The 27,902-nt window shown below is 50.7% G+C and overlaps 1 protein-coding gene across 1 annotated transcript in view; it reads left to right on the top strand.

The window, feature by feature from the left end:
* The window catches only part of Col22a1 (collagen type XXII alpha 1 chain), a 235,778-nt gene that overhangs the window by 94,675 nt on the left and 113,201 nt on the right, over positions 1 to 27,902 (top strand). The window contains exons 17-23 of the mRNA XM_047525428.1: positions 4,863 to 4,916; positions 7,147 to 7,191; positions 8,843 to 8,887; positions 9,145 to 9,174; positions 9,443 to 9,496; positions 12,509 to 12,562; positions 24,525 to 24,578. Of these exons, the coding sequence (XP_047381384.1) occupies positions 4,863 to 4,916; positions 7,147 to 7,191; positions 8,843 to 8,887; positions 9,145 to 9,174; positions 9,443 to 9,496; positions 12,509 to 12,562; positions 24,525 to 24,578 (336 nt within the window). The remainder of the gene's footprint in view (positions 1 to 4,862; positions 4,917 to 7,146; positions 7,192 to 8,842; positions 8,888 to 9,144; positions 9,175 to 9,442; positions 9,497 to 12,508; positions 12,563 to 24,524; positions 24,579 to 27,902) is intronic.

Genomic DNA, 27,902 nt, shown 5'->3' on the forward strand with positions numbered 1-27,902 from the left:
AAGGTGTTGGGACTACCTGCCCATGGCGCGTGTATGAGTGTGCATGTGTGTGCTCACATGTTTGTGCATATAAAATATGAGTGCACATAGGTGTGTGCATGTGTGGTGAGTGAGGACCAGTGCAGTGCAGTGTCAATTTCCCACCCTAAAGGTGCACTGTGCTGGAGGCTGTGGTCTCAGTCCCTGCAGGCCTAGCATCCTCTCCAAGAGGCAGAGGTCAGGGCTTCTAGACAGAGTCCTGGCAGGTCCTGGTTTTTACCATGGACTGGCATCTGACCTGGAAAGTTACATAAATTCTCTGCTCCTCAGTTACCTCTATTTGAAAAAAAGGGAGGGGTCGTAAGTTTTGTGGTGCTATTGATGGAACAGGCCTCTGGGCACTCAGTCTTGGTACCCATGGAGTACCAGTTGCAGGCCAGATCCAGGGAGAACTGAGACATACCCTGCCTTCAGGGGTCCAAGAGCTTAGTGGGCAGGACAGATACTTACAACATCAATGCAACACATGGCTGCAGATGCACAGTGTCAAGTGTAGACCCTGGAACATAGATGGCCCTCAGTAAGCATTTGCTGAAGCAATGAATGAATGGTAGATGACTCCATAAAATCCTATGTCTTAAGACCAGATCCCTGATTTAAAGAATCAGAGGTGAATCAAAGGTGTAGAAACACAAGCTAAGACAGCAGTCTGGATGGAGCCAGGTTTGTCCACATAAGAGGCAGCTACATTTGGAGGATGCAAGCTGCCTGAGTCCCCAGGACCTTGACCTTTAGACCCAGGTCCAATACCAGCATGGGGCCTCAGAAGCAGAAGCCTAGAAGCCCTGACCAGTTGGGAAGGCAGCCACCCCTGAGAGGCCAAGGTGAGTGGTTTCTCCACTCACTTGAGGTCTGGGCTGGGCCAAGCCTGAAATGAGGGGCATCTGAGGATCCTCAGGCAGGAGCAGTCACTCCAGGGCCCACAGAGGTTCTGTTCACGGGCCTCAGGCTGCTCCTCCTGGGGTCAGTGTTCCAGCATACACCACAGCTCCAGATGACGTGTGTTCAACTCACCACTGTTCCTGAACTGTGGAACCCAAGATCCCCGTCATCTGTCAACTCATCTAGATAGGTTGCCAGGACTCACAGAGGCACCTGCTGGCACTACAGTGTCATCTGCTTCATGAGAGAATATTGAGGAGGTTCTGAAAAAAATTAAAAACTATATATTGTGTTCTCAGCTTCTCGAGCAGGAAACTCATGCCTCCTGCATGTCTGGGTCTTCACTGAGCCAGCACTTGGTGCAAAGCATGTGGTCAGTTCTCATTTTGTGACACACTGGTATGGTGCTGGGTGCCAGCTGAGATGGTGCAGGACCCAAGATCAAACTTGGATTACAGAGGGCCTTGACCGCCGGTGTGGACATGTGAACTTTGGAGACATGTGATGTGACTCAGATGGTTTATTTTGAAGTACATACTTAGATGAAGCCACAGGCCTGAATGAAGCATCAGACGGGAAGCTGTGTCATGGTATCTAGGACATGTCACAGAGAGAAAGTGCCCACCAGGCTTGGGTGGACCCAGGCCACCATTTGAACTGTGGTCTCAAAGTTTTCCAGGTGCTGTGGCTTCTACTCAGCTTCTGAGGATGGCAAGACTGAATTTCCCAGAGAAATGAAGACTAGACTGTGCCCTGGTGAGGAGAAGCCCTGTCCCTGAGGAGCTGGGACTGCCACTGAGCTACTGGAACCTGTTTCCTCATCTGTGGAATGGAAATATTAGTGTCTTCCCTGTAGCTTGTTGGAAGGTTGAATGAGATAACAGAAGTGTCCAGCTCTTAACTGACACGTCCATAAACACTCATTTCCAGTCCCCACCTGTGCTTCAGGGGAAATCCAGCTGTCCGTGATTCAGTGCTTTGTTCCTGCCAAAACACTGTTTGGAAACAGCAGCCTTTTCCGTGCAGTGCACGGCAGCTTCCTCAGCAAGCTTTTAGAGTCTTCCATTAAGACTTTTGTCTAGTCAACAAATGCTGCATTTCTATGGACATCCCAGATCCATAAAAGACTGGAGAAACCTGCAGCACTTTCCTTACTGTACAGGTGGGGAAACTTTTCTGATGCCATGTGTTTTGTGACAAGGAGAAAAAGTTGTAGAGACCCCTTATTCCCAGCCTGGCTTTCCTTTGGGTGACAGAACAGGTCTGAAACACTGGAGTATGATAGGGTGGCCCACAGCCCTTTCTGCTGAAGTCACCATGGGGAAGCTCAGGAAGTGGAGGGCCACCTCCAGGTGATGTCCAGGGGAGAAAGTTCAGCTGGTGCCTCCAACAGCCTGAGTCCCTCCAAGGCTTAGCATCACCATGGTGTGGATTAGCCCTGCAGTGATTGGAGACTGTGTTTGGACCCTGGCTCCGGACCCTGTGAGCAGCCTAACTTTTGGAGGGTCATTTAACCTCTGAGGCTCAAGTTTCCACCATGCAGAAGTTTAGAGTATTTACTATGTCAAACTGCAGCAGGATTAAATGACTTAACTTCTGTAAAAATCTTAGCAGGGTCCTGAGCTGCATACTGTGAGTACCGTAGGTGAGAGGAGAGGCAGAGACAGAGAAGAGGGGAGGGTGAGCTATGGATTCTGCTAGCTCAGCTTTGGGTGTGACTTCCACCTCTTTTTTGATGGGCTTGGGGACTTGGGCACCTCCATTTATCCATCTGCCAAATGAGGAGCAGGGCTCTCTGATGCCCTGGGCCCCTTTCCAGTTCTTATATTTAATGGGTACTTAAAGTAGTTTATTTTCTTAGGAACCTCTCTGAGTCTTACATCAGCAAGAAGGAAGTTTCCATCTTCCCTTGAGACGGGCCCTTCCAGCTGCATGGCCTCACCCAGCACAGTGCTGGCCCTGTCCCAGCACTGTCTTAGCCAAGAGTGTCACCACCCATCCATCAGTGGGGCTGCAGCCATCCCTGAACAGGGTGTTCACTGTGACATGGGAAGCAGCCCTGCTTCTGGGAATTTTCAGAAGATGTCTCTGAGGACACAGGTGGGGATAGGTTCTGTAGGTGAGCGTAGGTCCTAGTGTTGAGGAACAGTGAAGCCCAGAGCTTGTCAGGAGCTCCTGGGCTCCAATGGTTGGCAGACTGTGAAATGCATCTGGTGAGAACAAAGAGGAGTCCACTCACTAAAGAGCCTGGGAATTAGCCACTGTCAACCACAGTTGTGTCTGGAAAACCAGGTGCTCTGACAACTCTGGGTAGCTCTGGGCATTGGGAGCATGTACCAGGTGCTGAGCCCTGTGTGTGCTTAGGTCCAGGGGTAGTGGAAATAGTTGATAGGTCAAGGGTCAGGAGGCCCTGACTCACTCTGTACCAGCTGGGGCATAGGGGCTTCTTATCCTTGGTCTTCAATTCCTCATCTGTTGCTGGGGCTCCTGCCTGCCAACCTTACATAGTTTGTAAGGAGAGAAGGTACAGTAATAAATGTGGAATCAGTTAGCAGAGGGAAAAGGAAGTTAGCTCTCCTGTCCATCTCCCCAGACCTCCTGTGATGAACCAACTTCTTCAAACCATATACAGTAGTGCTTGAAAACAGAAGTGCATACATCTACATTCTAGATACACTGAGTGACTTCTGGAAGAGTACACGTACCTGATTGCATTGTCACAGGTACAAGGTGAGAGGAAAGTACAGCTTCGGACCTGAGAGAGGACCTGGGACATTTCCCAAGGTCAAATCCATGGCTGCTGGTGGTCCTGGGGGAGTCGTCTGCTGGGAAGCTGGGTTTGGCAGCTCTTCTCTGTCACTTGACCCCAGACTAAGGGACAGAACCATATCCCAGGTATCCAGCAGTCCACAGGAAGAATGGGAAGGCCAAGTTCAAGGAGGTGACCTTGAAGCTGAGCCTAAGGGGAGCCAGCAGCCAGCAGAAGGAACAGCAAGTGCAGCATGTGGACAGAGGGCAGGGAGCATGTCCACTGGGCGTAGTGTGAGTGTCACCACAGGCACAGATCCACCTTCTGGAGCATCTGACTCTCTTTATCACTGGGTTCTTGCAGCCTTCTGCAAGGACACTAGGCGAGAACACTAGGCCCTGACCTAGGTGTCCCACTTGTGGGACAGGCCAATACTGTGGGCACTGGCTCAAGGAAAGCAGGGCGAAGCTGGGGAAGAACGCTGCTCCTTGATGTCCACAGGAGCCAGGAGCTTCAGGCGTGCCATCTTCTGTCTGAGTCCTGGGTGTCTTTGGAGGAAGGGATTATCATCGCTCCTATGAAGCATCATAAGCACACTGTCTCAGAGATAAGTGACTTGCCCAAGTTGCACTGCTAGCGTGACTCAAAGGCAGCTGTGCATGTGAGCGGTGGGGCCGGGTGGAGGCCAGGCCAGCTGCAGTCAGTTCTTAGGTCTGTTCATCTGTGTGGACTAGATGGAGGAATAACACATAAACTGTGTCTGCAGTTTCTGCAACTGCCTTGCAAACCCCACTCATTTATTACAGGCAGGCCCAGGTGACAGGGCGGGTTTGCCACTCACAGATACTACGTGGTCATCCCTGGAACACAGAGTTGGGAACTGAAAGGGACACATGTGTCGGGTTTCTCTGACCCTTCACCTCTCTTCCTTGACATCCCATAGGACTGACTGCCTGTGTGTGTGTGTGTGTGTGTGTGTGTATGTGCGTGTGCGTGTGCATGTGCGTGTGCGTGTGTGTGTGTGTGTGCGTGTGTGCATTTGGCTCTCCTGTGCTGAGAAGTGCCTGGTGGAGGGTGGAGCTGAGCATGCTGGGGACACTTTCCATGATAGTGGCCACAGGGGTGTCCATTTAGCTGCTGCCTGATGATCATATGCCTATAATTCATTTTTTTATTGTCCTCCTTTTTCTAGGGAGAGCGAGGCCTGGATGGATTTCCAGGGAAGCCAGGGGAGGCAGGCGAACAGGTAGGGTGGGTGCTGGGGATGGTGGGCTTGGTTTTGCTAAAGGACAGAAATGATTGACACCAAACTCTGTAGGGCCTTGGTCCCTCGACATCCTTCCTGTCAACAGGCAGCAGGAGGCTTAGTGACCAAACCCCAACCATGTGGCCCATGTCTCTGAACTGCAGAGCTGGAGGTTCCCAGCAAATAGACTACTTGGTCAATTTTATGTTGAGTGACATGCCATGTTGCCATGAAAGCAAAGACCAGGGATGACATGGTGGTGTCCAGTGTGACCTATGTCCAGGGGTTGTTGCTCCAGTCTTGCACATGGAATAAAAGGTTAGAAATGCTCCCCAGTAAGAACTTGGTGAGTCAGTCAGGAAGCACAGGCACAGGGGAACGAGAGGAGCCGTGGAAACGGCGAGGAACTGGCGTGCCGGCACGGGCAGTCTGTCAGGTGCCCGGGCAGATGGGGAAGTGCGTCCAGGACTTAGAAGACACAGCTTCTCTCTGGAAGGATAAACCAGAAGCTGGTGATATGGCTTCATTGCCCCCGGAAGAGGATGGTGGCTGGTGAATTAGGTGGGAAGGAAAATTCTACGCACTTACATGTAAAACTGTATGAATGTCTGAGCTAATTCAAAAGTAATTAAATTCAAATATTTAAAAAATAAAAGTTAAGCCAAATCATGCATCCTTTTTGAGGACTATTAGAAAAATACTTATCATATTGAAGGTATGATTTAACATGCTCTGTTAGTCAATTAATATATTTATGTAAATAAAAACTTAGTTCATAAAGTATATAATTAGCTATACTCAATCTGTAAATTAATTATAGTAAGCACATCAATTTTAATGTATTTAAGTTTCATTTATAGTTAATCCCATCACCCAGAAATAATATCTGGATTTATTTCTCTTGTCGTTTAACAAATTGAAGTCATATTTTTCTTATATCTTGCTCTCCTTCCCTCAAAATAATATGGTAAATATATAACCATTTCTCAAATATTTGCCTGAGGCACCGCCCATGTGGCAGCTTAATACTCTTTGGTTTGAATGTAGTATAGTTTATTCAGTTGCTTAAAAATACCTATGGTGTGCTGCCTCTGGACCTGCACACCTGGCTCTCATCACTGGGAACATCCACTGGGTGATGACCAAGAGAGGAGGCCCCTTTCGGGAGAACCTTGAAAACATAGTAGACCAGCAGAGAGACAAGGGGCCATGGTAGAGGGTGGGCTGGGAGCCGGGAGGGCACTGCAGGACCCCTGTGCTGGGTGAGTGGGCTCCGTTCATCTTTGCTAGAGTAGAAGTGAGAGCTGGGGTGCACAGCCCCGAGCGTGTCTCCATGTCATTAGGAAATCCCCATCAGTAAGTGGACACTGCTTGTCCAGCTGCCCCCAGATCCCTCCTTGCTTCCCCACGGAGCCTGACTTGAGGACTTCCAGTGCGGGTCTCCTGGGACCTCTCCCTTCTTCCCTCCTATGGGGATTTCTGGAGCATTTTCTCCATTCTGGAGATTGAACCCAGGGCCTTGTGCATGTGAGGCATGTGTTTACCACTGAGCCACATTCTTGACCCTTTTTATTTATTTGAGACAGGGTCACACTAGGCTGCCCAGGCTGCCTCCATCTTGCGACCCTCCTGCCTCCTGCTGTGGCAGGCTCCCAGAGGAGATTTGCTTGCTCAGGCTTTGGTGCTGGCCACTCCTAGAAAAAGGGACATTGTGTTGGGGCACTGAAGAGGAGGCAGGCTATGTCCTCAGCCTCTGGGGCCTCAGTTTCCCTGTGTCAGTAGCTGGTCCTGGCCTTCCCTCTTCACTTGAGCATGGAGCCCAGCCACTGCTCAGACCTCTAAGGATTCCCAAAGTGCTCTATCAGACTTGCCCCTCTGTGCTGCCTGGACCCAGGACAGATGAGTGATTTGCTCCTTCTGCCTTTGCCTAGACTCCCTCTGATGTGTCTGTCTCCTGTCCCTAAAGCAACTGTTCCCTGCCAAGTGCAGCACCACACTGCAGTACCATGGGATTCCAAAGAGGGAAAGGTGGACAGGAGGATTTAGGTTAGTGGAGAAGGAACTTCCTAGCAGGAAGCACAGTCCAGAAAGTCTATTCTAGGGAACCTTGACTTCCGGAGAAAATCAAGCCACAGGTTCAGAGCTGCGGCTGCCGACCCCTTCCTTCTCCCCTCTCCACCTGGATAGCCCAAGTGCCCATCATAACCCACCTTTGCTGTCTTTCCTCCAGGGCAGACCTGGCCCTCCTGGTGTGGCAGGACCCCAGGGAGAGAAGGTAAGCCCGGCCAGGAGCTGTAGATGGAGTCAGCATGTGTGTGAACTGCCCCCTGAGCAAACCAGGACTGGGGAGGGGATGGGGTGGGAGTCCTGTGAGCAATGCGGGTACAGGGGAAGCAGGGTGGTTTGGGTATCAGGACCTTAGCTGGCAAGACATTGCTGGCTGTCACATTTAAATGGTTTTCCCTTCCTTTAGGAATAAATATCCATTAAAAAACCAAAAAACCCTATTATATCACATTCAGATGTATTAAAATCTTTTACTACTTAAAATGCTTCTAGGACTAAGAAAGGCTATGAATAAATACAAATAGTAATTTCACAAACTCCTCCTCCTCCTCTTTCTTCTCCTCCTCTTCTCCTCCTCTCTCCTCTATAGCATTTTATATTTTTGAAAAATCAGAATAAGAGTCCTGAGAATGTACTAGACCTTTAATAAATAAAATGAAGGTTGTATCCTGTCATATGGGTCATCTCTTTTAGAACACCTTCCAATGAGGTTTCACCAAACAAATTTACTGCTTAGAATTTTTGTATCTCAAGTAAAATGGCTGCATGTAAAAGTTTGTTGCCAATTTTGCGTACTTACGCGGATGCATGTGAAGGTCACTCTCCTGAGCACTGGGGTGAACTCGAGGCTGAAGGAGGAGCCCATGCTCTACGATGAGACCCAGGCCTGTGTGAGTGCAGGCTGGAGCATAGTGGGGAGGCTATGGGGAGAAGGGGTCAACACTGCTGAGATGGGGCAAGTAGCTCTGCTTCTCAGGGGCCTTAGGCAGGGCTCAGGTAACATCATCTTGGGATGGCCCAGTTCCTGGAGTGCTTGCTCAAGAAGCAGACAGGGCATGCAAATAAACAAACAAACAAGTAAATAAATAAAAGCATGTGCTGAAGAGGCTCAGCTGTGAATGCTAGCATCTCCCTCCTGGGCTTCCATTCTAGGTACATTAATTATTCTCTCATCTGCTTCTTGTCTCTAGAATTGAGATTGACATGGTTATGTTATCCTGTGTCAAGATTTCAATGCCTTCTTACAGTGTTTTGATAGGAGATGCTAGGTCCTAGGCTCTGGGTAAAAGGAAAAGTTATGCTCCCAAGTTCTGTGCAGGAACATTAGCTTTGAACAGCCTCCCTGCTTTAGCTGTAGGGCACTGGAGTAATGGAGTAATGATTTTTATATTGCCATAGTTGACAAATGTTCCCCAAGTGGAACCAAGATTTACTCACACCCTGGGGAATCAGGTCAGGTGACCTGTTCTTTAAGGAGGAGGCATGAAGCAAGTCTTCTGTATTCAGTGGTGAAGAAAGTGGACAGAAGTCATCACAGCATTTTCTTGCTCATTTATCTGATAACTATTTATTGAATGCTGATCCTGTGCTAAACTGTGAACTTGGCACAAGGACATGTCAAAAAGTATGGGTGCTGCTCTTGCTGTAGGGCCTGCTATGTGCAGGTGCTCACTGAGTAGGGAGTTTTTCAAGAATATTGCAGGGAGGCAGCAGGTCCAGGCCTGGTGATGCTAGGTGTGATAGAGTGTGAACAAGGTCCATGGGGTTTGCAAGAATGAGCAGAGGCCTTGAGGATGAGGGGAGCAGCAGCAGAGGTGGCAGCAGGTTGCCATGTTGAAACATTTGTTGTTTCTACACAGGGAGACATGGGACCTGCAGGACCTCCTGGTGTGCCAGGCTCTGTGGTGAGTGGCTAGTAGTGGGCGGGAATCATGCATGCAAGTGCTGATGGACCTGGGTTCCTGCGGGAGCCCTCACCTCTGAGCATGAGGCAGAACTCTCCTGATGCTGCAAGTTGGATGAAAAGTCCCCAACACCAAAAGCCAGAGAAAAGGCAGAAGCCACTGCATTGTGTAGTGTGTATGTGAGCGCTCTTAGTGGAACCCAGAGAGGTCCACTGAGAAAATACCAGCACCTTTGCTAACACCTCTCTGTCTCTCAGGTGCAGAGAGAAGGCCTGAAGGGAGAGCAGGTAAGTGGATGTGGGTCCTCCTGTTGTGGGAGTTTAAGGAGTAGCAGAAGTAGAAAGGCCACCACCGTGCAGCTGGGCTCAGGTCAGCCTTTCTGTGTCCAGTTGGTTATCTGCCTGGAGTAGAAAATGCTGTGCCCAGGTCTCTGGGTCCCTGTTGGGAGCTCAAAAAATAAACTCTAGTCAGGGAGAGACCATGGGTGGTGGTATCCATGGGTGGTGGTCATGTGGAGAAGGAAGTTGAACTAACACACGTGACTTGTCTTTGCAGGGAGCTCCGGGACCAAGAGGTCACCAGGGCCCACCTGGACCCCCGGGAGCTCCGGTAAGCCATCCCTCCCAACCTGGGGTGAGCTCTGAGCACTCTAGGTCTGGGCAGTTGTAGTCCTTCCCATCACGGAGCACCAGGGTCTCAGAGGCCTTCACATCATCATGGTAGAGCTGATATCACCACTTCAGGAGGAAACAGCTGTGCGAGGCAAAACCTCCAGCTGCAGCTCATGCAGGAGTCAGGGTGGAACTGCCGCGGAATTCCAAGCAGGCTGCCCCCAGAGCCCCTGCTCCAAAATAAGGCCACAGTGGGGGCTTCTAGGTGCTCATCTGGCCTTCTAGTTTCCTTCAGATAAAGCAGAAGAAAAACATGAGCCCTCAAGTGCCGAGTGAATTACCTTGCACAGGTTTACTCACCCAGGCTTCTGACTGGTGCTGACATAGGGTCCTGGAGCACTTCGAGGCAGCACCCTTTGATTTCCCCTCTGTTAAGAACATAGCTGTGTAAACAGCTATTCCAGGAGAGGCCTCTCAAGGGGACTCGTGATCATTTGTGCTGGAAATTCAGATACTAAGGATGGCTAATGAGAACACAGAGAATGCTCAGTTTTAAAGTCGCCCCTCCTGGCAAAATGCTGCTGCTGCTTCTTTCAAGTTGCTCCGTTTTTTGGAGGAGATAAAGCAACTCTCACCTGCTTGTGTCCATGGATGAGATTCATATTGAACTACTGAGACCCATGCATTACTCAGGCACATGTGTGTGGTTTTGCTGGGTAAAACTAGAAGAAATAGATGAGGTTCAATCCCAGGATCATTAGAACAATTTCTTATCCAAAATCATGGGCCAGTTAAGCTACTTTGTGTCTCTGTGATGTCCCCAGGCTCAGCTTCCCACTGGTGAGGACTGGGTATCTATAGGATAGCGCATCTACCTGCAGACACGCCTCTCAAGTCTGCAAGGCTGCACTGTTACTTTCCATCCTTTTCCAATGAAGACATTGGTGCTTGCTCAAAGTCAAGAGGCAAAACAGAACTTGGAATCAGATCTGCCTGACCGGCTAGGCCCCAGGCCCTTTCATCATAGGGAGCTCAATGGTCCATTATGCAGGACACAGGAAGGTCTTGAGCCTCCCTAGGTTTCCAAAGAGGCTGCCTGGGAGAGCTGTCCATGGTGCTGAAGATGTCTTTAGACCCAGTGCTGCCGACAGAGTGGGATTTAGTACAATTCAGAGTGTTGGTGATGAAATGCCTTGTCTTAAGCCAGTGACCTAGCTAAAGGCCTTGTTAAGGGAATAGTAGTGAGAGGTCCAAGACAAAGGTTCTTAAGGCCAGGACCAACATCCCTCCATCTCTAAGTCCACAGGGATATTACTCAACACATGCTTGTAGAATAATGGCCCCACAACATTTGTGGGGAAATTAAAGTGGGACATCACTGCAGAGTGAGCTTGTAAAGAGCAGATGACTTTGGGAGGCATTTATTAGGAGCCAAAGTACTTGGCTTCACGTCTCTATTCTTCCACCAAGGAGATTTTTGATGTTGGTATCTCCATCTCATTTATCCTCTGATCCCATCTGATTACTTACTAATTTGGAAATCATCACCATCATCTCTCACATAAATATGCCACGGGCATTAATAAACTCCTGTACAAAACCATGCTCCATGAGAATGTAGCCCAGCACTGATATCAGCTGTCATTTCTGTCTCTTTGGAATCCTATGAGCCCCTACCTCAGGGTCCTCTGCAAAGCACTTGCCTCCTACATATTCATTGGATTGAATTGAACCAAGAAGTTGGCTTCAGTGATGTCTGTTGAGAATGCAAAATTTAAAATTTGTGTTCAGCAATCCCAGAGAGAAGAAAATATATCCTATTCTCTAAATGGAAGCAGAGTGCAGCATTCTGCATCCAAATGCTGGCATCTTACATCCTTTCTCCAGAGGACACAAGCCTGATGGCTGTCCCAGACTCTGGCTGAGTGATTGAAGGGCCAGCTGGGCAGATCAGCGTCAGGCATTTCTTGATGCTTAAAGCCAACTCATTCCTTCAGGGTTGCTTCGCACAGTCTGCTCCATGCTCAGTAAAACTCATGTGAGAAAGGAGAGCCACATATTTAATTTCTGCAGCTTGTTCATTCATTTATCCATTTACATGGTGTTATTAAATGCAAAGACCTTGGACCTAAATACAGCCTGGTCACCAAATTAGTTATGCAACGTTTGACAATAATAGCTGATAGTACGATAACCATATTTACTTAAGATGAGGAAATTGAAGGGAAGAAGGAATTTTTCCAGCCAAAGTCCACCCAGAGGTGGTGAGCCAGGGCTGGAGCTGAGGGTCTGAGTTGCCCACTGAGCCTCCACGCCCTGCTCTAGATGCCATCATTCAGGGTACTTCCAGGGGCTGTGCACAGCCTTAGAATCCACTCCTCCTATGGTCTTTACAACTGCTCAGTGGATGACTGTATTATCTCCACATCAGAGAAGAGATTATCGAGGTTCAACAATGTCAAGTGTCTTGTCTGGAGTCGTGCAACAGATACACGCCAGGGTGAGGGGTCAAGAGTTGAATCAGGTCAGGGTGCCACCCTCGCCCACCATGCGAGTTCCCCGTCTAACTGAAATTGACCTTTCTAGATAATCACATGCACATGTCCCAGCTGCACACTTTGCATATCACTGCTGCCTGAGAGTCAGCAAACCCAAGCTAGTTCTTTCTGAAATAGCAAGCTGCAGGGGAAGAGCACTGGGCTAGACTCAGACACTTGGATTCCAGAAGATTCTTCTGTGTGTGCTTTATGGAAATCAGTGATGTAAGCCATTTGATCCTTCCTGTGCTCATCTGTAAAATGTATACACTGTTTCTACACCTTCTTTGTTAAGCATAATCAATTAGATCAAATAAGAGCAAAAGTAGATTGGAGAGAATGGGATGTCACTTCCCTCCTGACTCCTTCAGGTTGTGACAGTATTTCTGTATCCAGTGAGAGTGAGAGAACATAACCCCTGCCATTGAACCCTAAATTAACCATTCTCCCTCTCCCCTTTTCCTCCCCTGAAGGGTCTGATGGGTCCAGAAGGCAGGGGTGGACCCCCTGGTTTGCAAGGTCTCCGAGTAAGTACCTGTCTTCCTTTTCTAATGCTTCACCTTGCTACACGCCCCCCCCCCCCCGTTTCATAAATTCCAACAAAGGATACGATTTCACCCCAGAAGCTTGAAATGAATGTTGGAAGTCAAAGGAAGGTTTGGGCTCTACTCACTGACCTTTAGGGGATCTACCACATGCTCCCAATTGAGTTGAACCCTGAGGACATGGAGATGGGTCTTGCCCTCTGCTGTGAGTCCAGCATGTAGAAACTGCACTGCTATGTGATGAGTGCCCCCTGGCAGAGGGAGACACAATGCAGAGAGCACAGAGATGGGCAAGTGACCCAGTCTGGGGATGGCCAGGGATTTTTGAAGGAGTTGATATCTGAGTTAAGTTTTGAGAAAAGACAGAGAAAAACAAGGGCAAAAAGGTAGAGATCCGCCAACATGTTGCAGTTACACTAAGGATATCCGTATTACTATCCCACATCATAAGTCATGGCATTTAATTACTCAAATTTAATTTAATTTAGCACCTGTTTCCTTATCTAAATTGTGCACACCTAACAGATTTTAGTTCCCCAGTAAGCTTGGCTCCTGATGCAACATCATAGGCTTAAGGAGGGCCGTAGAAACACCTGTGGGTTAGATGCCAACTTGATTGGGACCCAGGCTGAGCTGTGTCTCCAGTTCCCAGCAGGTGCCCGGCATGGAGTATGGAGGCAACACAGTCGTTGAACTCTAACCTTAAGCTCATTCCATCACATAGAGAAGTGTCTTTGGGGCACACCCACCTGCAGATGGGACTTGCAACTCCAGGAATAGTGAACTCAGTGCCCTGGAGGTTTTCCTCCAGGGACCAGGTGATGACTGATCTGTGGGTGGGTGCACATCCTGACATATGGCAGAAGCAACCCTAGTCCCATTTGCAGCTTTTTTTAGCTTGGAGATTCTGCAGCTCAGCCTGGTGAATAGTGTCACATATTTGGATTGACCCTCTAAGGGTCGGTTACAACTCCAATCTTCTGTCCTAAAATTGGGTAACCTGCCCTTATCACCCAACACAGACTTCAGCCTGCCATTACCACCAGTGAACTTAATTCTTTGATTTCCAAAGGATTCTGCCTCCCTTAACTCCTTTGGATCTTCAGGATTCTAGCAGAAACTTATTTTGGAGGCTAAGTGAGTTTGTGGACAAGTATCTCAAAGGCACTTTGGGTGAGCAAGAAGGGTCATGTATCCCGAGTAACAGACCTTGGATATGCCACCTCCCATTTGGCATCCCCAGCCCTACCCGTCAAATGAGGCTGTGAGATGGGTTGCTTTCTCCTCTGGACTTTGAAACACGATGCTCCTGGTTGTGAAGCTCTGCCTCACTTCCCAGCAACTTGTGCCCCCTGCAAATCACCAGGTCTCTCCAAGCCTGTGGCCTCCTTGTTAGAGGGGAAAGGCATCCCCAAGGCCAGGTTGCCATGATGCCCAAGGATGGCATGGCCCTCAATGGGCAGCAGGCTGTGGCAGCTGTCAAGGTCTTTATTCCCTCTACATCCTCAGTCTTAAGAGAAACCAGCAGTCTTTGCACATCACGTGATCAGTTGTTTATAGGAACCTTTCTTCATTTGTACTGAACTGTTGCAAGTATTACTTTTCCTAATATAGTATTAGGCAGTGGGTGGAACTGTTTATGTAGAGATGTCTGAACATCCTTTATCTGTGTCTTTATCTAATTTACGCGCATTAAGGAGGAGAAGGAACATCTTGTAGGAGCTTGCTTGTCAGACTTACACTTTCTTGGGTGTGATTTCTTGGAACCTTCTGGGTGTGCTTCCCAGGGATGGCTGTTGTCTCACCCAGGACTACTTTTACCCCTAAGAGCCACACCAACCACAGATGCAGTGGGTGTTTGGCAGCTTGGGGGCATGGAAATGGGGCAGATGCTGTCAAGCATCTGAGAGGAATGAGACTAGGAGAGTCGGGAGAGCAAGTCAGATGGTGGAGCAATGACCAAGACAGAGTTGGTGTGGTATTTTTGAGCTCTGGTTCTGTGCTGGTCCTCACCACAGCCTCCGCAGGTGCAGGGCATGCCCGAGGGAACACAGCTCCTTGGTGGCCTTTAGAGACTCTCACCCAACACTGTGTGTCCAAAGCCTGCCTGGCTCTTCCTGCTTTTTGTCTTGCTTGTGTCAGTATATCAACTGGTGAAGGCTGAGCTCTTGTGATCACAGGTGCTCTCTGATCCGAGCTTGGGATGTCCTGAAAGAATCAAGGGCTCCCCTGCCAGGAGCTCAGATAAACATTCAGAGGAGAGAGGGGCCTGGGCTTGAGGGAGATCTGCCTAGAGGAGAAGTGGGATTGGGTTCCAGGTGATGCAGGGAGAAGGTGCTGCCAGGGGTGGGGTGGCCTTGCAGGAGCGAGTGCGTTAGTGCAGGAGTCAGCAGGTGTGGGCGCCAGCACAGGGAGCGGCTCGAGAGGGCTTCCGCTCTGCATCTGTGCTCAAGCCCAGCAGCTCTGCGGGGCCTTCGCCTGCAGCGTGGGGGCATAGCACTGCCATGCAGAAGGTTGTGGCCAAAGCTGTGCCTTCAGCTCGGCCAGCACCGTGTGGGCTCATTCCCACCTTTGCTCTTTTATCCTTTCCTTCCCTGACCTTTCGTTGCTCCTCTGCCCTTCCTTCCAAGTTCATTCATTCAACAAGTAGCACCCCTGTGGGCTTCTCCAGCATTAACTGGGTCCCAGAAGTGTCCTAGGCAGTTGGGCAGCTCAGTGAGGATGGGCCCGGCCCTGATAATGCTGGTGCCCTGCAGGCAGGGAGGAGAGACTTGTAATCAGCCTTCAAGCAGGGGATGCGGGCAGCTCTCAGGAGACAAGGGTGCAGGCCAGGATGGAAGCGGGGGAAGGACACCCAGGCAGAGGGAGCAGCTGGAGCTAAGGACCTGGGGCAGGGGAAGGTAGTCAGAGAAACCAGGAGACGGTCAAGGAATTGTAGGTCAATTGTGTACATTCAACAGGTTTGTTATGATAAAAGATCACATGCAAAAGTAGGAAGAGGAGTGAAATGAACCTCCCTGTGCCCGATACCCACTTTAAAACTCCGAAGCCTTTGGGAAGACTGCTCTATTTATGCCAGCACTCACTTCTACCTACCCCTGGATTCGTTGGAAGCAATTCCAAAAGTCACATTATTTTGTTTCTAAATATTTCAGTACATTATCTCCCAAAGAGAAAGGATTTTAAGAGAAACGAAACGACGGTGCCATCATCCCCCTACATCTGTGAAAACTCCAGCTTGAAGTCTCACCAAGCATTGATCTGGTGCTCAAGGGCTGGTGTCGCCTGTCTTTCTGGCTGCGGTCCACTCACTGCAGACTTGGGACGCAGCAGTGCGGGGCTGGCTTGCGTTCTGAACGCATCCATTTGGCCTCTGTGCTGAGAATAGATCATAGGGAGAGGGCGACCCGTCGCGGGCTCCCATGGTGATGGAATGGGAAAGGTGGTGGCTGAGGCCGGGGAGGGGGACAGGACAGAGCAGGGGCTTCTGAGCACGCTTCCCGGTCCAAGCCACCCACCAGGCCGTGGGATGAGACTGAGGCAGAAGTCGTATCTGGAAAGTCCAGCTGCTAGCGAGGACTGGACAGGCCGCTCACAGGCACGCAGATAGTAACATCGGCACTGGGGCAGAGGGGCAGAGGTGCTCCTGCCTGTCCTGCTTCCTTTGTGAGTTGCCGATGTTGACAAGGGGGTCTCTGCGGCTCCTGGGCCTTCAGTCGCTCTGGGCGATGTCTGCTTTGCCCTGCGTTCTGTCCTGCAGACCTTGCTAGTTCAGCACCTGCAGTGGTGGAGAAAAGAGAGTAGAAGCTAATTGTGATGTTGTGGGCTTGGAAGCAGCTTCCTGTTCTGTCATCCTCTGGCTGAGTCAGGAAAACCCAAGACAGAATGACTTATTCAAAAATTATATCTCTGCTTCCCTTGTCATGACCTGTCATTTCCTCCTCATCAATTTCAATTGAAACATTACTCGGAAGAGCTCCCGAGCACTGTTGTACACACTCAGGCTGTTGAAAGGCAAGGGACCAGACAATGACAAGGTAGAGAAACATGTGAATTGAGAAGCAGAGGCTAAAGCACTGGGTGGGGAAAGGAATCCAGGCCTCTATTTTAGAGATTAGCGACAGGCGGACACTATAATCCTTGGCAAGGTAGATCCATTCATTTTGGACAAAGCTAGTGTTTTTCCACAATGACACCAGAAAGGGGTTGAATTGGAAGCTAGGTACCCTCTGTACCATCCAGCAGAAGTGTAGGAGGTGCCCACCCCGCTGCTGGAGGGTGGTGGGCAAGGAACTCCTGCCCCAGGCGATTGTGTTTCCCTTCCTGAACTGAGAATTTCCCCCTGCTTGTCTGAGCCAGGCAGGAAGCACCATCACTTAGCTGAAGTGAGAGATACTGCAGATGCATCCGAATTGGAATATTCTAGCAGAAGACCCAGCTTGGCTGCAGGCCACTACAGCACTTACACACTCCACGCTTCCCAGAGATTCACTTTCCAAAGACTTTGTCCCCCTTGTCACCTATTCCAAATGCCGGTCTTGTCTCTCACTTCAACCCCTTTTCATTTCCTGTAGAAGTCTTAACTGATATTTTTCATATTTGAGAATTTGTTTCCTTTTTCTCCATTAGAAGGTGAGACCACATGAGTGAGGATGTTTTCTTCTTTATTTTGGTCCTCATGGAGAAGAGGGCCTCATGTGTGCAAAACAACATTGTATATACACATGCAATATATGCAAAATATGGAAACGTACAATTGGCATGAACATATGGTGACATTAATAAGCATATCATTCAATTAGCATGCAAAGTGAATATATGAAGCATGGATTCAGATCTCTGGGCACAGACATGATAGTGTGGCATGAGCAAAGGACAGGATTCCTAACTGGCATCTGGTCGCCTGGGTTCTGACCTTGGACAGATAATGTCCATTTCAGTGGAGAGAGCATGGCCTTAGCTTTACTCTGTGGGACAGAGTCCTGACTGACATAGCAGAGATACCATTTTGATATCATTTTTTCTCTTCTCTGGGCCAGAAAAAAAAAAAAAAAGTCTTGTTTAAGAAAATCCTAGATTGTCAGGAATTTCAACTTAATGTCAAGTTTGGAATGTCCACACTGCAGACTCATCATGCCAGAAGGGGTTTTTGAAACTCTCAAGGAGAAACTCGATGTTCAGAGCGATAACATGACCTCAAGGTCACAGAGACCTAAGCATTAGCTTAGAAATCTGTTGCTTTGATCATTTTCTCTGTATCTCTGGTACCTGCAACACTGTCTTGTCAAATGTGGCGTCCCTTCTCACTAATCATGGGTGGCTCCCTCCTTCTCGTGCTATCCTTGACCGTGTCATTGGGAAGAGAACGCTCTTTGGAAAGGAAATCCATCTCTGCAGGACTGGAGCTGGTGTAAGGTAGAAAGGAAGTGGCGATGATCGCAGGGCAGGCACCAAACTGGGTTGTAGTGTGTGTTCCTGGTTTTCACTGCCTTCCCACAAGTTCACCGTGAGGTGTGGTATTTCAGTCCCACTCCACTGAGAAGGAACCCCAGCCCTGCAGCCAGGACGCAGAGTGCCTGGGGTCACCTCACTCAGATTGCAGGGTGGAGCAGGAATTAAACCCAAGTTACCTGGCTCCCCCTCTTTCCCTCTCTCCTGTAGACTGTTGTGTAGTTCCTTGAACCCAAACTGGAAACTAGCATCTTTGCGGAGGATGCCTTGGAGAAAGCCGGGACCCTTGATAACTGACTATGCCCACCCTGCATGGCGCCCTGGGTGCACGGCACTTCAATCTACTTCCCGGAAGTGGAGGGCCTCATTGCTGCCAGCAGCCATCAGGCCCACCAGCTCTGATTTCCAGGAGATTCACGGGGAGAAGCACAGCAGTCTTTTGCCATTGGCAGCCTGGTTTGCATTTGTTTTATTTATCCATTTTTAAAACCTTTTCTCCTGTCTTTTCCTGCTCTACCAGATGGTAACAGCATTGTTTGGATCACAGGCTCCTGTTTGATTCAGTCCAGGGACTGGAGCCAGGATTTCTGTCAGGACACCATCGGTTTTCCCTGAGCACCTGGTTTTATCTCTAACCAGTAGAAAATAATCACGGCTGACATTTGGAGGCATAGAGAAGAGGAACTGAGCACAAGACCATAAGCCGCATATTAGAATGATGCACACAGCAATCCTTTTATCTGTTAATGGCCCCTCAAATGACTGTGTTAACTCAACCTGGCTGGGAAGGGTTTGTGGTTCTGAATGTATAGGCTGCCCTCCTCTCTGTGGGCAGACGGGCAGCCTCGAAAATACCAGTCCCGCTCAGCACCCTGGCATTCAGAATGCCTTGGAAAATTTGCCCTCACGATAAACTACAAACACTTATCCAGATATTGTGCTGGGTAGAAACTTAAAAGAGAAGAAAAGTGACAAGGTACAGACCTATTGTTAGTAAAACAACTCTTCATTGCAGCAGAACTTGTGCTTGTCGACACTTCTCAAATCCCTACAATCAGTTGTGCATCAAAAATGCAGAAATGACATAGTTGCTACTGCAACCCTACTGCTAGAACTACCACAAAACCACCATCTCCACCACTACCAGTGTTGTAACCACCACCATCACCATCACCATCACCATCCCCACCACCATCACCACCATCATCACCACCACCATTACCATCATCACATCACCACCATCACCATCACCATCACCACCACCACCATCACATCACCACCACAATTGTCACCACCACCATCACCACCACCATCACCACCACCATCACCATCACCACCATCACATCACCACCACCATCGCCAACACCACCATCGCCACCACCATCACCATCACCACCACCATTGCCACCATCACATCACATCACCACCACCACCACATCACCACCACCACCATCACATCACCACCACCATCGCCAACACCACCATCACCATCACCATCACCATCACCATCACCATCACCACCACCATCACCACCACCACCACCACCACTACTACCATCACCACCACCATCACCACCACCATCTGTCACTGTTGCCAATATTATAACCATGAAACTATCATTGACATCCCCACCACCAGCACTACCATCACTGTCACAGTCACCACCAGAATCAGCACCATCACCATCATCACCACTACCACCACTGTTACTGAGTGCTTTGCAGTTGTCATTTCATTTAATCTCCATGATATTGCTGGGAGGAGTTTAAAAGGCAAGTCTACTAGACACATGGTCTGCCACCCACTACAGGATTTAACAGAACCGGAATACTGCTATCACCAATTCTCTGTTAAAATTACCGCCATCTTCTCTTTCTCTCTCATCATTGTCTAGTATATTTGAGTGATGTTTTATTATGCTTTATAAATAACATCCTCAAATATTAAACTATATCTTCTATCACTGTCTTCTGAGATAATAGCAATGATTACAATTCTCCATACTGGAAAGCAAAGATTCAGTGAGTTATATAGTTTGCCCTTCCCCTTCTAGCTACCTTATGTGTACAATTCCTTCCTCACAATATCACAGAGAAAAGGGATTGGGGAAGAACACAGAGAATCCCTGTGAGTTTATTGGGTAGCCAAGTCTACAAAATCACTTGGAACTTTGCACAATATCCCTGGCAATTCTAACTTGTTAGCATTTAGGTGACACCAGGGAATTCACATCTCAAGTATGTTTTTTTTTCCCCCATTTTGGGCCATTTCTTGTTATTGGTGGGGCTTCATGGAGAAGGTGGCATTGACTTAGCATGTGATTTTGACAAGTTGAGATGGAGTGTTACAGATGGAGGCAGCAATGTGAGCAAAATCTCAGAGACCAGAAGTCCTAAGGGGATGCTTGGGGCTGAGCTACGTGGCCTTTGCGGGCTGTCCCCAGGGGATGGGAGCAAGAACCCTGGACACTCTTGAGAAGGCAGACTGGGATGGGGGCCTGGTAGTTTCCAAACCAGCTCGGGTGCCTTATCTTTCAGATGATGAGGAGCCCCTGCCTTTCAGAGGTGGGGATCCTGGATGGGGCTTCTTCCTCCCTTGATGAGGGGTGACCTCCTGCAGGTCTGGAGGAAGGAGATGGGCGTGGGGCAGGGCTGCTCCTGTGGTCCTGGGTGCGGGAAGCTCTGACAGGCCCTGGCAGCTCTGGGAGCTGGGGTGTAGAGGGAAGGAGGGAGTGCGGGGCCGGAGCTGGCCAGCATGTCGCCGTGGTGCTTCCCTGGGCGGTGCCCCTCACAGGTGATGCCTCTGTTGGGAGAGAAACTGCCATGACACTACTCTGATCGCAAAGTTCTGACACTTTTCTTCCGTCTCTGGCCTCTTGCCACCGTCTTGGTTTTTTCCTCCCTGCTGAAACCCTTCGCTGGCAATGTTCGCCTGTGTGGGCGGATTTCTTTGTTTCTCTCCTTCCCACCACATCCTCCTGCCTGCCTCCAGGTTCTGCCTCCCGACTGAGGCGTTTTGCTTCCTGGGCACAGGACCACCTCCTAACGTCATGCCTGTCAGGACCCTCGTTAGCTATGAGGTAACCATGAGCAGCATGGTTATACAAGGCCTCGGCTAGCCAAGGAGGCAGCTGCGGACACCTCACGGCTCCAAGGGCCACGCAGCCCGGGGAGAGGGAGTTCATCCCACTGCCACACCGGCCTCTCAGCCAGTAATTGTGCTCAGTCGCACCCTGACCTGCGCATCCTTTCTGCTCTCTGGCCTTCCCTGTCGACGTTCTGTGTTCCTGTCCCTCCTTTCAGCTTTTCCCATCAAAGAGGCACTCTGCTGGCTGAGTTCTGAATTCCGATGATTGTTTACCAGGTGCCACTGACCTTGAGGGAAAATGGTTTATTCATCTTGTAAATAACCAGTGACTCTCTGTGGAATAACCTGGGGCAATTAGAGGGGGTGTCTGTCTAGATAGAAAATTAAAGGTGTCTGGTTTCCATTCCCCAGGGAGGGGGGCTGCAGCTCTCGCCCCTCCTGCTCCCCCATGGGGGTTGCATTCATCACGGCAGGATCAGGCCGGGGCGGGGCTGGTGCCTCGAGGCCTGGTTCACTTCTAAAGGGATCTGTGCCCATTTTGCATTTCACCTCACAAATGTTAAGAAGCTCATTCTGAGTTGGACCTCAAGGAAGCCTGCAGGCCAGTGGGCTCCAGGCAAGCGACCTGAATAAAGGGGGCTCTAAATCAGGTGAACTCATTCTCTCTGCAAGTCCATAAACTACAAGTCGCATCTTCCCTTCCTCCCTGACATCACCTACCTGTGACCTCGACTGCTGTCCCCACTGCTATCATCATTGCTGTGGACTATACTGATCTCAAAGGGACAGATATGTGTCCAGCCTGTACATGTGTATGTTGTGTCCACCGTGTGACAGGTGCTGTTCTGGGCCTCAGGAAATAGCATCACACAAAAGCAGAGCTGACCCTTGCATCACAGCGAGGGCGGTGACAGTGCATAGAGAGGTGGTGTATTGCTGGTGACACAGACTAAGGAAAGTACAGGAGGATGAGGGGCCCAGCCGGGCAGAGGGAGTGCTGTTGTGTTGATACTGGCTGAAGAAGACATTCAGATAAGAGGCATCTGGACAGAGCCCAGGCCGAATCGTGGAATTGATTCTGTGGATCCCTGGGGAACCAGCTTTCCAGGCAGAAGGAAAAGCCAAGGGGGAGACCTTGAGGCTGGGGTTATTTGGCACATTCGAGGTAGAGGACACAGGCTGTGTGCCGGGAGATGGAAGGAAGGCTAGAAAGTGAGAAGCGGGGTAGTGGGGAGGGGTCTTGGAGGGCAGGCTGGGACCACTGCAGTTCTGTTCTAGGTGGAGAGGGAAGCGTTGCACTATGCTGGGGAGACGTGACCTGATTTATGTTTCAAAAAGCAGTCCTGGCTTCCTAGAGGGGAAAGAGTACGGGCCCCATGTGGAGGGAGGGAGGCTGTTCAGGGGGCTGCCCCAGTGGCCCGGTGGGATGGAATGGCTTAGGCTGGGCCTGGAGACATGATTTGGTTGGCCTCACCCTATCCTCTGGCTGCTTCCAGTCAACATGAGCCAACCCGTGGGAAGCTCTGCTTGGTGGAGGGCATGCAAGGCCTTTGGACTCCCTGCTGGCCCCCAGCATGCAGCCAGCTGCCAGTCATGCTGGTGAGCTGATGTCCTACTTTCCTCTGCCTCTTCTTACCAGACCTCTTCCCTGTGGCCAGTGTGTCCATGGGGGCAGCTCCTCCTCCTCCAGGAAGTCCACCAGAGGGCTCCACGGCCCCTCTTAGGTTGTGTGAATTAGCTGTGTCGTAGTGACACAGGCTCACGCCCTCCCCCTGGGAAACCATGGGCCCTGTGCGGGCAGAGCTGTGCTTAGCTCTGCCAGTGTCCCCAGTGCCTGGCACAGAGCAGGGTGAATAAGCAGGAGGAAGGGGCATGATTGCGTCTTTGTTCCACCCAGAGCTGGCTGAGTCTGTGTGGGGCTCTTGGGAGTTCTGAGCGTTTCCCTCGGAGCCCAGCCCAGCTTCCGTCCTGTGCAGCCTTCAGCCCAGCTTGTCCCTCCTAAGGCAGCATAACCAGGAGCTCGCACAGCCAGCCTGCTCTGGGATGGTCCTTAGTGGGGCAGCAGGCCGCAGGTGGAAGGGTCGCCCCGACGGCTTCCTGGGCTCGGGACTGTGGCAGGAGGGTAGAAAAGGGAGGAGAGAAGTGGGAGGGAGGATGGAGGATGGGGCCAAGGGAAAAGAGAGGGCTGGGCCCAGCTCAGACCAGGGAAGAGAAGGGTCCCGCCTGTGCCCGAGCTGGGGCCCAGGAGCCGCTGGCAGGCAGGCGTCACGGGCAGCAGGGCCACATGCCCGTGAGAGGGGACTGACGTTTTGAGTTTCTGGAGTCTAACAACACATGCAGAAAGAGTGAGGGCAGCGTCAGTCTGCACTCCCAGACAGCGCAGCGATGGGCAGACCTGACTCTCACTAGCTGCGGAACAAGCAAGTCACCTTCGTGGGGCCTGAGAACGCCTGCCACCCAGGGTCCTCCTGCAGGGAGAGGTGGGAAGAACGGGAAGTTTGCCACAGAGCCATCCCTCACAGAATGTGGGTCTCACCCAAAGTCTTGTTTTACCTTTTTTTTTTTTTTTTTTTCCTAATTTTTGATTGCATTGCTTTTATTAAATCAGGAAAAGTTACGGGAAGAAAACAGAGCTGCTCACATCCCATTGTTCACAGGGCCCTGTTACACAGTGTAAGCCATTACCATGGTGGAAATCAAATGTGCCAGGACACATCTTACCCTGTGGGAGTCCAGTGGGGGTGGGTGTCCCCCAAAGTGCTCCTGCCCTGGTGCAAGGCACACAGTGTAGCAAAGATTCTAACCACAGAAGAGCAGAAATGGCCTCAGGGACCTGCTGTCCAGAGTGGGGCTGTCTACACTTCCTGCCTCATCCTTGGGGGGAACACTGTCCGTGACAGCCGTGGAGGCTCTCCCAACACAGTGACGCAGGACAGCCAGGGCAAGCCAGCATGAAAAAGCAAGAGTGGTTCACGATGGGATGGTGAGCTGAAGTTCGTGAAGGAGAAAGAGGAGGAAAGGGAAGAAATGGAAGGGGTGTGTGCGTGTGCATGTGTACCGTGCTGACCTCTGCCCAGAACCTCTCTGGAAGGATCAGGCAACACCTGGCAGGTTAGGAAGGAATCTGGGTGGTGGCAGAGAGCTGAGGAGATTTTTCTCAGGTGTACCTTTTTGTGCCTTTCGAATTTGGGGCCCTGTGTTACCTACAACCTGGGATCCGCAGCCGAACCTTTCTGACCTGAGCCTTAGCCCCTATGCCACCCCGCGCTGCTCCTCAGTGGGGTGTTCTTGGGGGACAATCTGTGGTTAGAGTCATGAAGCCTGAGATTTCCACCCAGGTCCATGGTCGCATGGGCTCTGGTAGTGACGCCTGTTGGTTAATTTTGCCTTCTTCTTTTGCATTCAGGGGAAGAAAGGCGATGTGGGTCCACCAGGAACCCCTGGATCGCTGGGGCTGCAGGTAACTACTGCCTTGGTCCTCTTCTACAGGGGTGCTGCTTTCTCTGATTCAGCCAGTGGCTGGGTAGTTCTCGGGTTGGAGCCAGAGTCCTGCTCTGTCCAAGGGGCCAGAAAAACCAAGAGGGCAGTGAGGACCGGGTCCTGCTCTGGTCTGACTGCCCGCCTGCTGGGGAGATGGCCAAGTCCCTTCCCTTCTCTGGGCCTCAGTTTCCCATCTGCAAAGTGGTGGGATGAGAGGCTCCGTCACAGAGGCCTCTGGCTGGGTGCCTGTCCTTCCGTCTCCGCTCTCTCCTCCTCCTCTTCTCTTGCCCTCCTGCTGGCCTCGGGACCAGCTCTGCCACCCTGTTTGGTCCCTCTCCCCACCTCCACGCAGGTCCCCATATGCCATTCTAGTGCTGTCCCAGTGGACCTCACTGCTGCCCAGCGCAGTGGGCAGGCTCAGGGTCCTGTGGTGTTTCCCAGAAGAGGCGCAAGACTCCCTGATGCAGCGGGATTAACTCTGGGCCACTCTGCTGAGGAGACACCTGGCTTCAAACCAAATCCCTCGCTCCCCAGGTGACCTTGGCCCCCTCTTTGTCCATGAGCATCAGGGAGCCCTCTGCAGGGTTCCAGGGTGAGGACAGGTCGGGTGGAGGCCTGGAGCCCAGGCCTGGCTTTGCAGGTGTTCCCACTCCATTCCTCTTCGCCTCCGATCCGTCCCTCCCGCTTCCCACGCCCAGTCTTGTCCTCACGTTGGCGAACTCACAGGATAGCAGGGTCACGGGGAGAAGACGCAGAGTTAGAGAGTCAGAGAGACCGGGTTCCGATTCCAGCCCTCACCACTTTCCCATGAGGGCATCTTGGACATATTCTCTGACCTTATGACTTTGGCTTCATCATTTGGTAAAATGAGATACTTGGATAAAGAGAAGGCACAGATAGCACCAGGGGAGCCTGGCTGCGTTGGCAGGAGCAGGTGGAAGTGAGTCATCCCCAGACCCTCGTCTGGCTCCTCCCAGACCAGAGGCAAAGCTCACCCCGCCTGTTCCCCGACGGATGTCTCAGTTTCCACGCTGAACCGTGGTAGTCGACCCCCTGGCCAGGCCTCACCACAGACTGCACTCGGAAACCAGCTCCTACGGCTTGCTGGCTTGAGTGTTTAGTGACTTGGATTTCAGTGTAAGCATCTCTCAGTTGGGTTGGGTTAGACCATGGAGTAAGGAATGTATCGCTCACCATAATTCACAGTTTTCTAAAGATTCCACACCCATTGTGCTATGTTGTTGTTAATAAGTAAAAATAAAATGGGTTTTGCATGTGCTGCCTGTCCTTGCTTTGTAATGAGCAAAGCTTGACTCTGTTTTAAAATGTACCAGCATCCAGGTGCAGTGTCATATCTGTAGTTGCTTGTAGGCTGAGGCAGGAGGATCACTTGAACCCAGGAATTTGAGGCCAGCCCAAGCAACATAATGAAGACCGTATGTCAAAAATAAATAAAATGATATAAAATTCACCATCGATGCAGCTCTATCAAATGGTTTTGATTTTTTTTTCTTACAATTCTGCTGTCCTTGGAAGCATAGTTCTTTTCAGTATTGCTTTGAAGTCATTTTCATTTGGCAGATCTTTGCTGAATGCCAGGCACTGAGCTGGGTGCTGAAGACATAAATATTACCCAGCTTCCCACAGCAGAGATTTGCCTGGCATAGTGCATGCTGACTTACTCAGGGATCCCAGAGCCAGGCAGCCTGGACTGGGTCACAGCTGAGGGACGCGGAGCTGCCTTCAAGTCCGTCCTGCCTGGACTAAGAGGCAGCGTCTGGACCTCACTCTTCCTGGGTATCCCTGTGCCCGCCAGGCCTGGGCCTGTTTGTGTTTTCTTCTGCTTATCACCTGTGTGTCTCTTCATTGGTTCCTTGAGTCATTCCCTCAGTGCCAGGCTCGGCTCTGGAGCTGTAGAACCTAAGCAGCCATGATCTGTCACCCGAGGAGCCACTTGCCAGTGGCACAGAGACATGTGCAGGGAGAGATGGTGTCACCACTATGTGCCCGGTTTTGTTTGTATCCACGTAGGGCGAGGCCAGCAGATCAGAGGGGCCTCCCCTCTATGGAAATCGTGCCCCTGAAACCATAGTCATCCATGGTTTTCACAGAGTGGAGCACATCTTGCAGGGCTGCATGGGGGAGCATCGAGTTGGTCCAGGGATCAGAGGAGCGAGGGGAGGACATGGGGAAGAAGTTACGCCAAGGCTCGGAAGGAAGGAGAGGCAAGGAGGCTGCAGCCCAGCAGCTTGGATTGGGCAGTTCAAATACCCTCAGCAGGCAGGCTCTAGGCCTTAGGCTGGTCTGGTTTGCTTGGCATCTGGTCTTTAAGTGATTGCTGGCAGGACAGCATTCTATTCCAGACTACAGGAGCCTAATGGAAGGCTATAGGTGGAGATATGGGCTAGGGTGTGTCAACTTGCATATCAAAACCTTGCCTGAAGGTATGTTGTTTACCATCTCTAGAAACTAGATCCTGGATCAACAAGATTTCAAGATGCCAAAGCACCTAAAGGTGTTTTTGAGGAGCTGATTGATTAATTCTGGAGGACAATCCACTGCACTGAGCTGGGGTTTGGAGGGTGACAGATGGAGTCCCTGCACTGACCTGGAAAGTCATGGGTGATTCCGTGGAGGCACATTCCTGAAAGGGTGTGTGTCAGTCAGTTTTGACACAGGCGGCTTATGAGAGGAAAGAGGTTCACAGTTCAAGTCCAAGATTGGGTGGCCCATCGGTGTGGCCTCTGGTGAAGGTGGGAGTGTGTCTCAGAGCGAGCACTCACATCTCCAGCCAGGAACAGGGAGTGGAAGAAACTCGGGACCTGCATCCCCTTCAAGGGCACACCCAGTGGCCTGAGGACCTCTTACTGGCCCCATCTCTTGGAGGTCCATAGCGTCCCCAGCATTCACCCTGGGATGAAGCCGTCCACTCAGGGTCCTTTGTGGGACACTTCCTCCAACCACAGCAGGGCGGTTTCGGAGGCAGGCAGGCCAACACGCTGCGCAGCTTCTGCATCACCAGACTCTCTCCCTAGCATTCACGTGCAGTTCTGTTCTTGATAACTTTCTGTGAGCAAAGGGCGCTTGCCTCCACTAAAGGTCTAAGGACACTCGGGTTTAGGTGTTGAGCTAGCCTGGCATGTGGGGGCAGAGGTGGCCGAACAGTCCCAGGGGCCCAGGGTAGTGACTTCCCATGCTCCATTTTAAGGTGAAAAATTTCATTTGCTGGGACATCTTATAATAAATATGCATATCTGTGCTGTCCCTTTTGGGTATTCTCTTCTCTGAAGGGTGCACCACAGGG

Source organism: Sciurus carolinensis, chromosome 1, assembly GCF_902686445.1.
Source record: "Sciurus carolinensis chromosome 1, mSciCar1.2, whole genome shotgun sequence".
Taxonomy (NCBI): domain Eukaryota; kingdom Metazoa; phylum Chordata; class Mammalia; order Rodentia; family Sciuridae; genus Sciurus; species Sciurus carolinensis.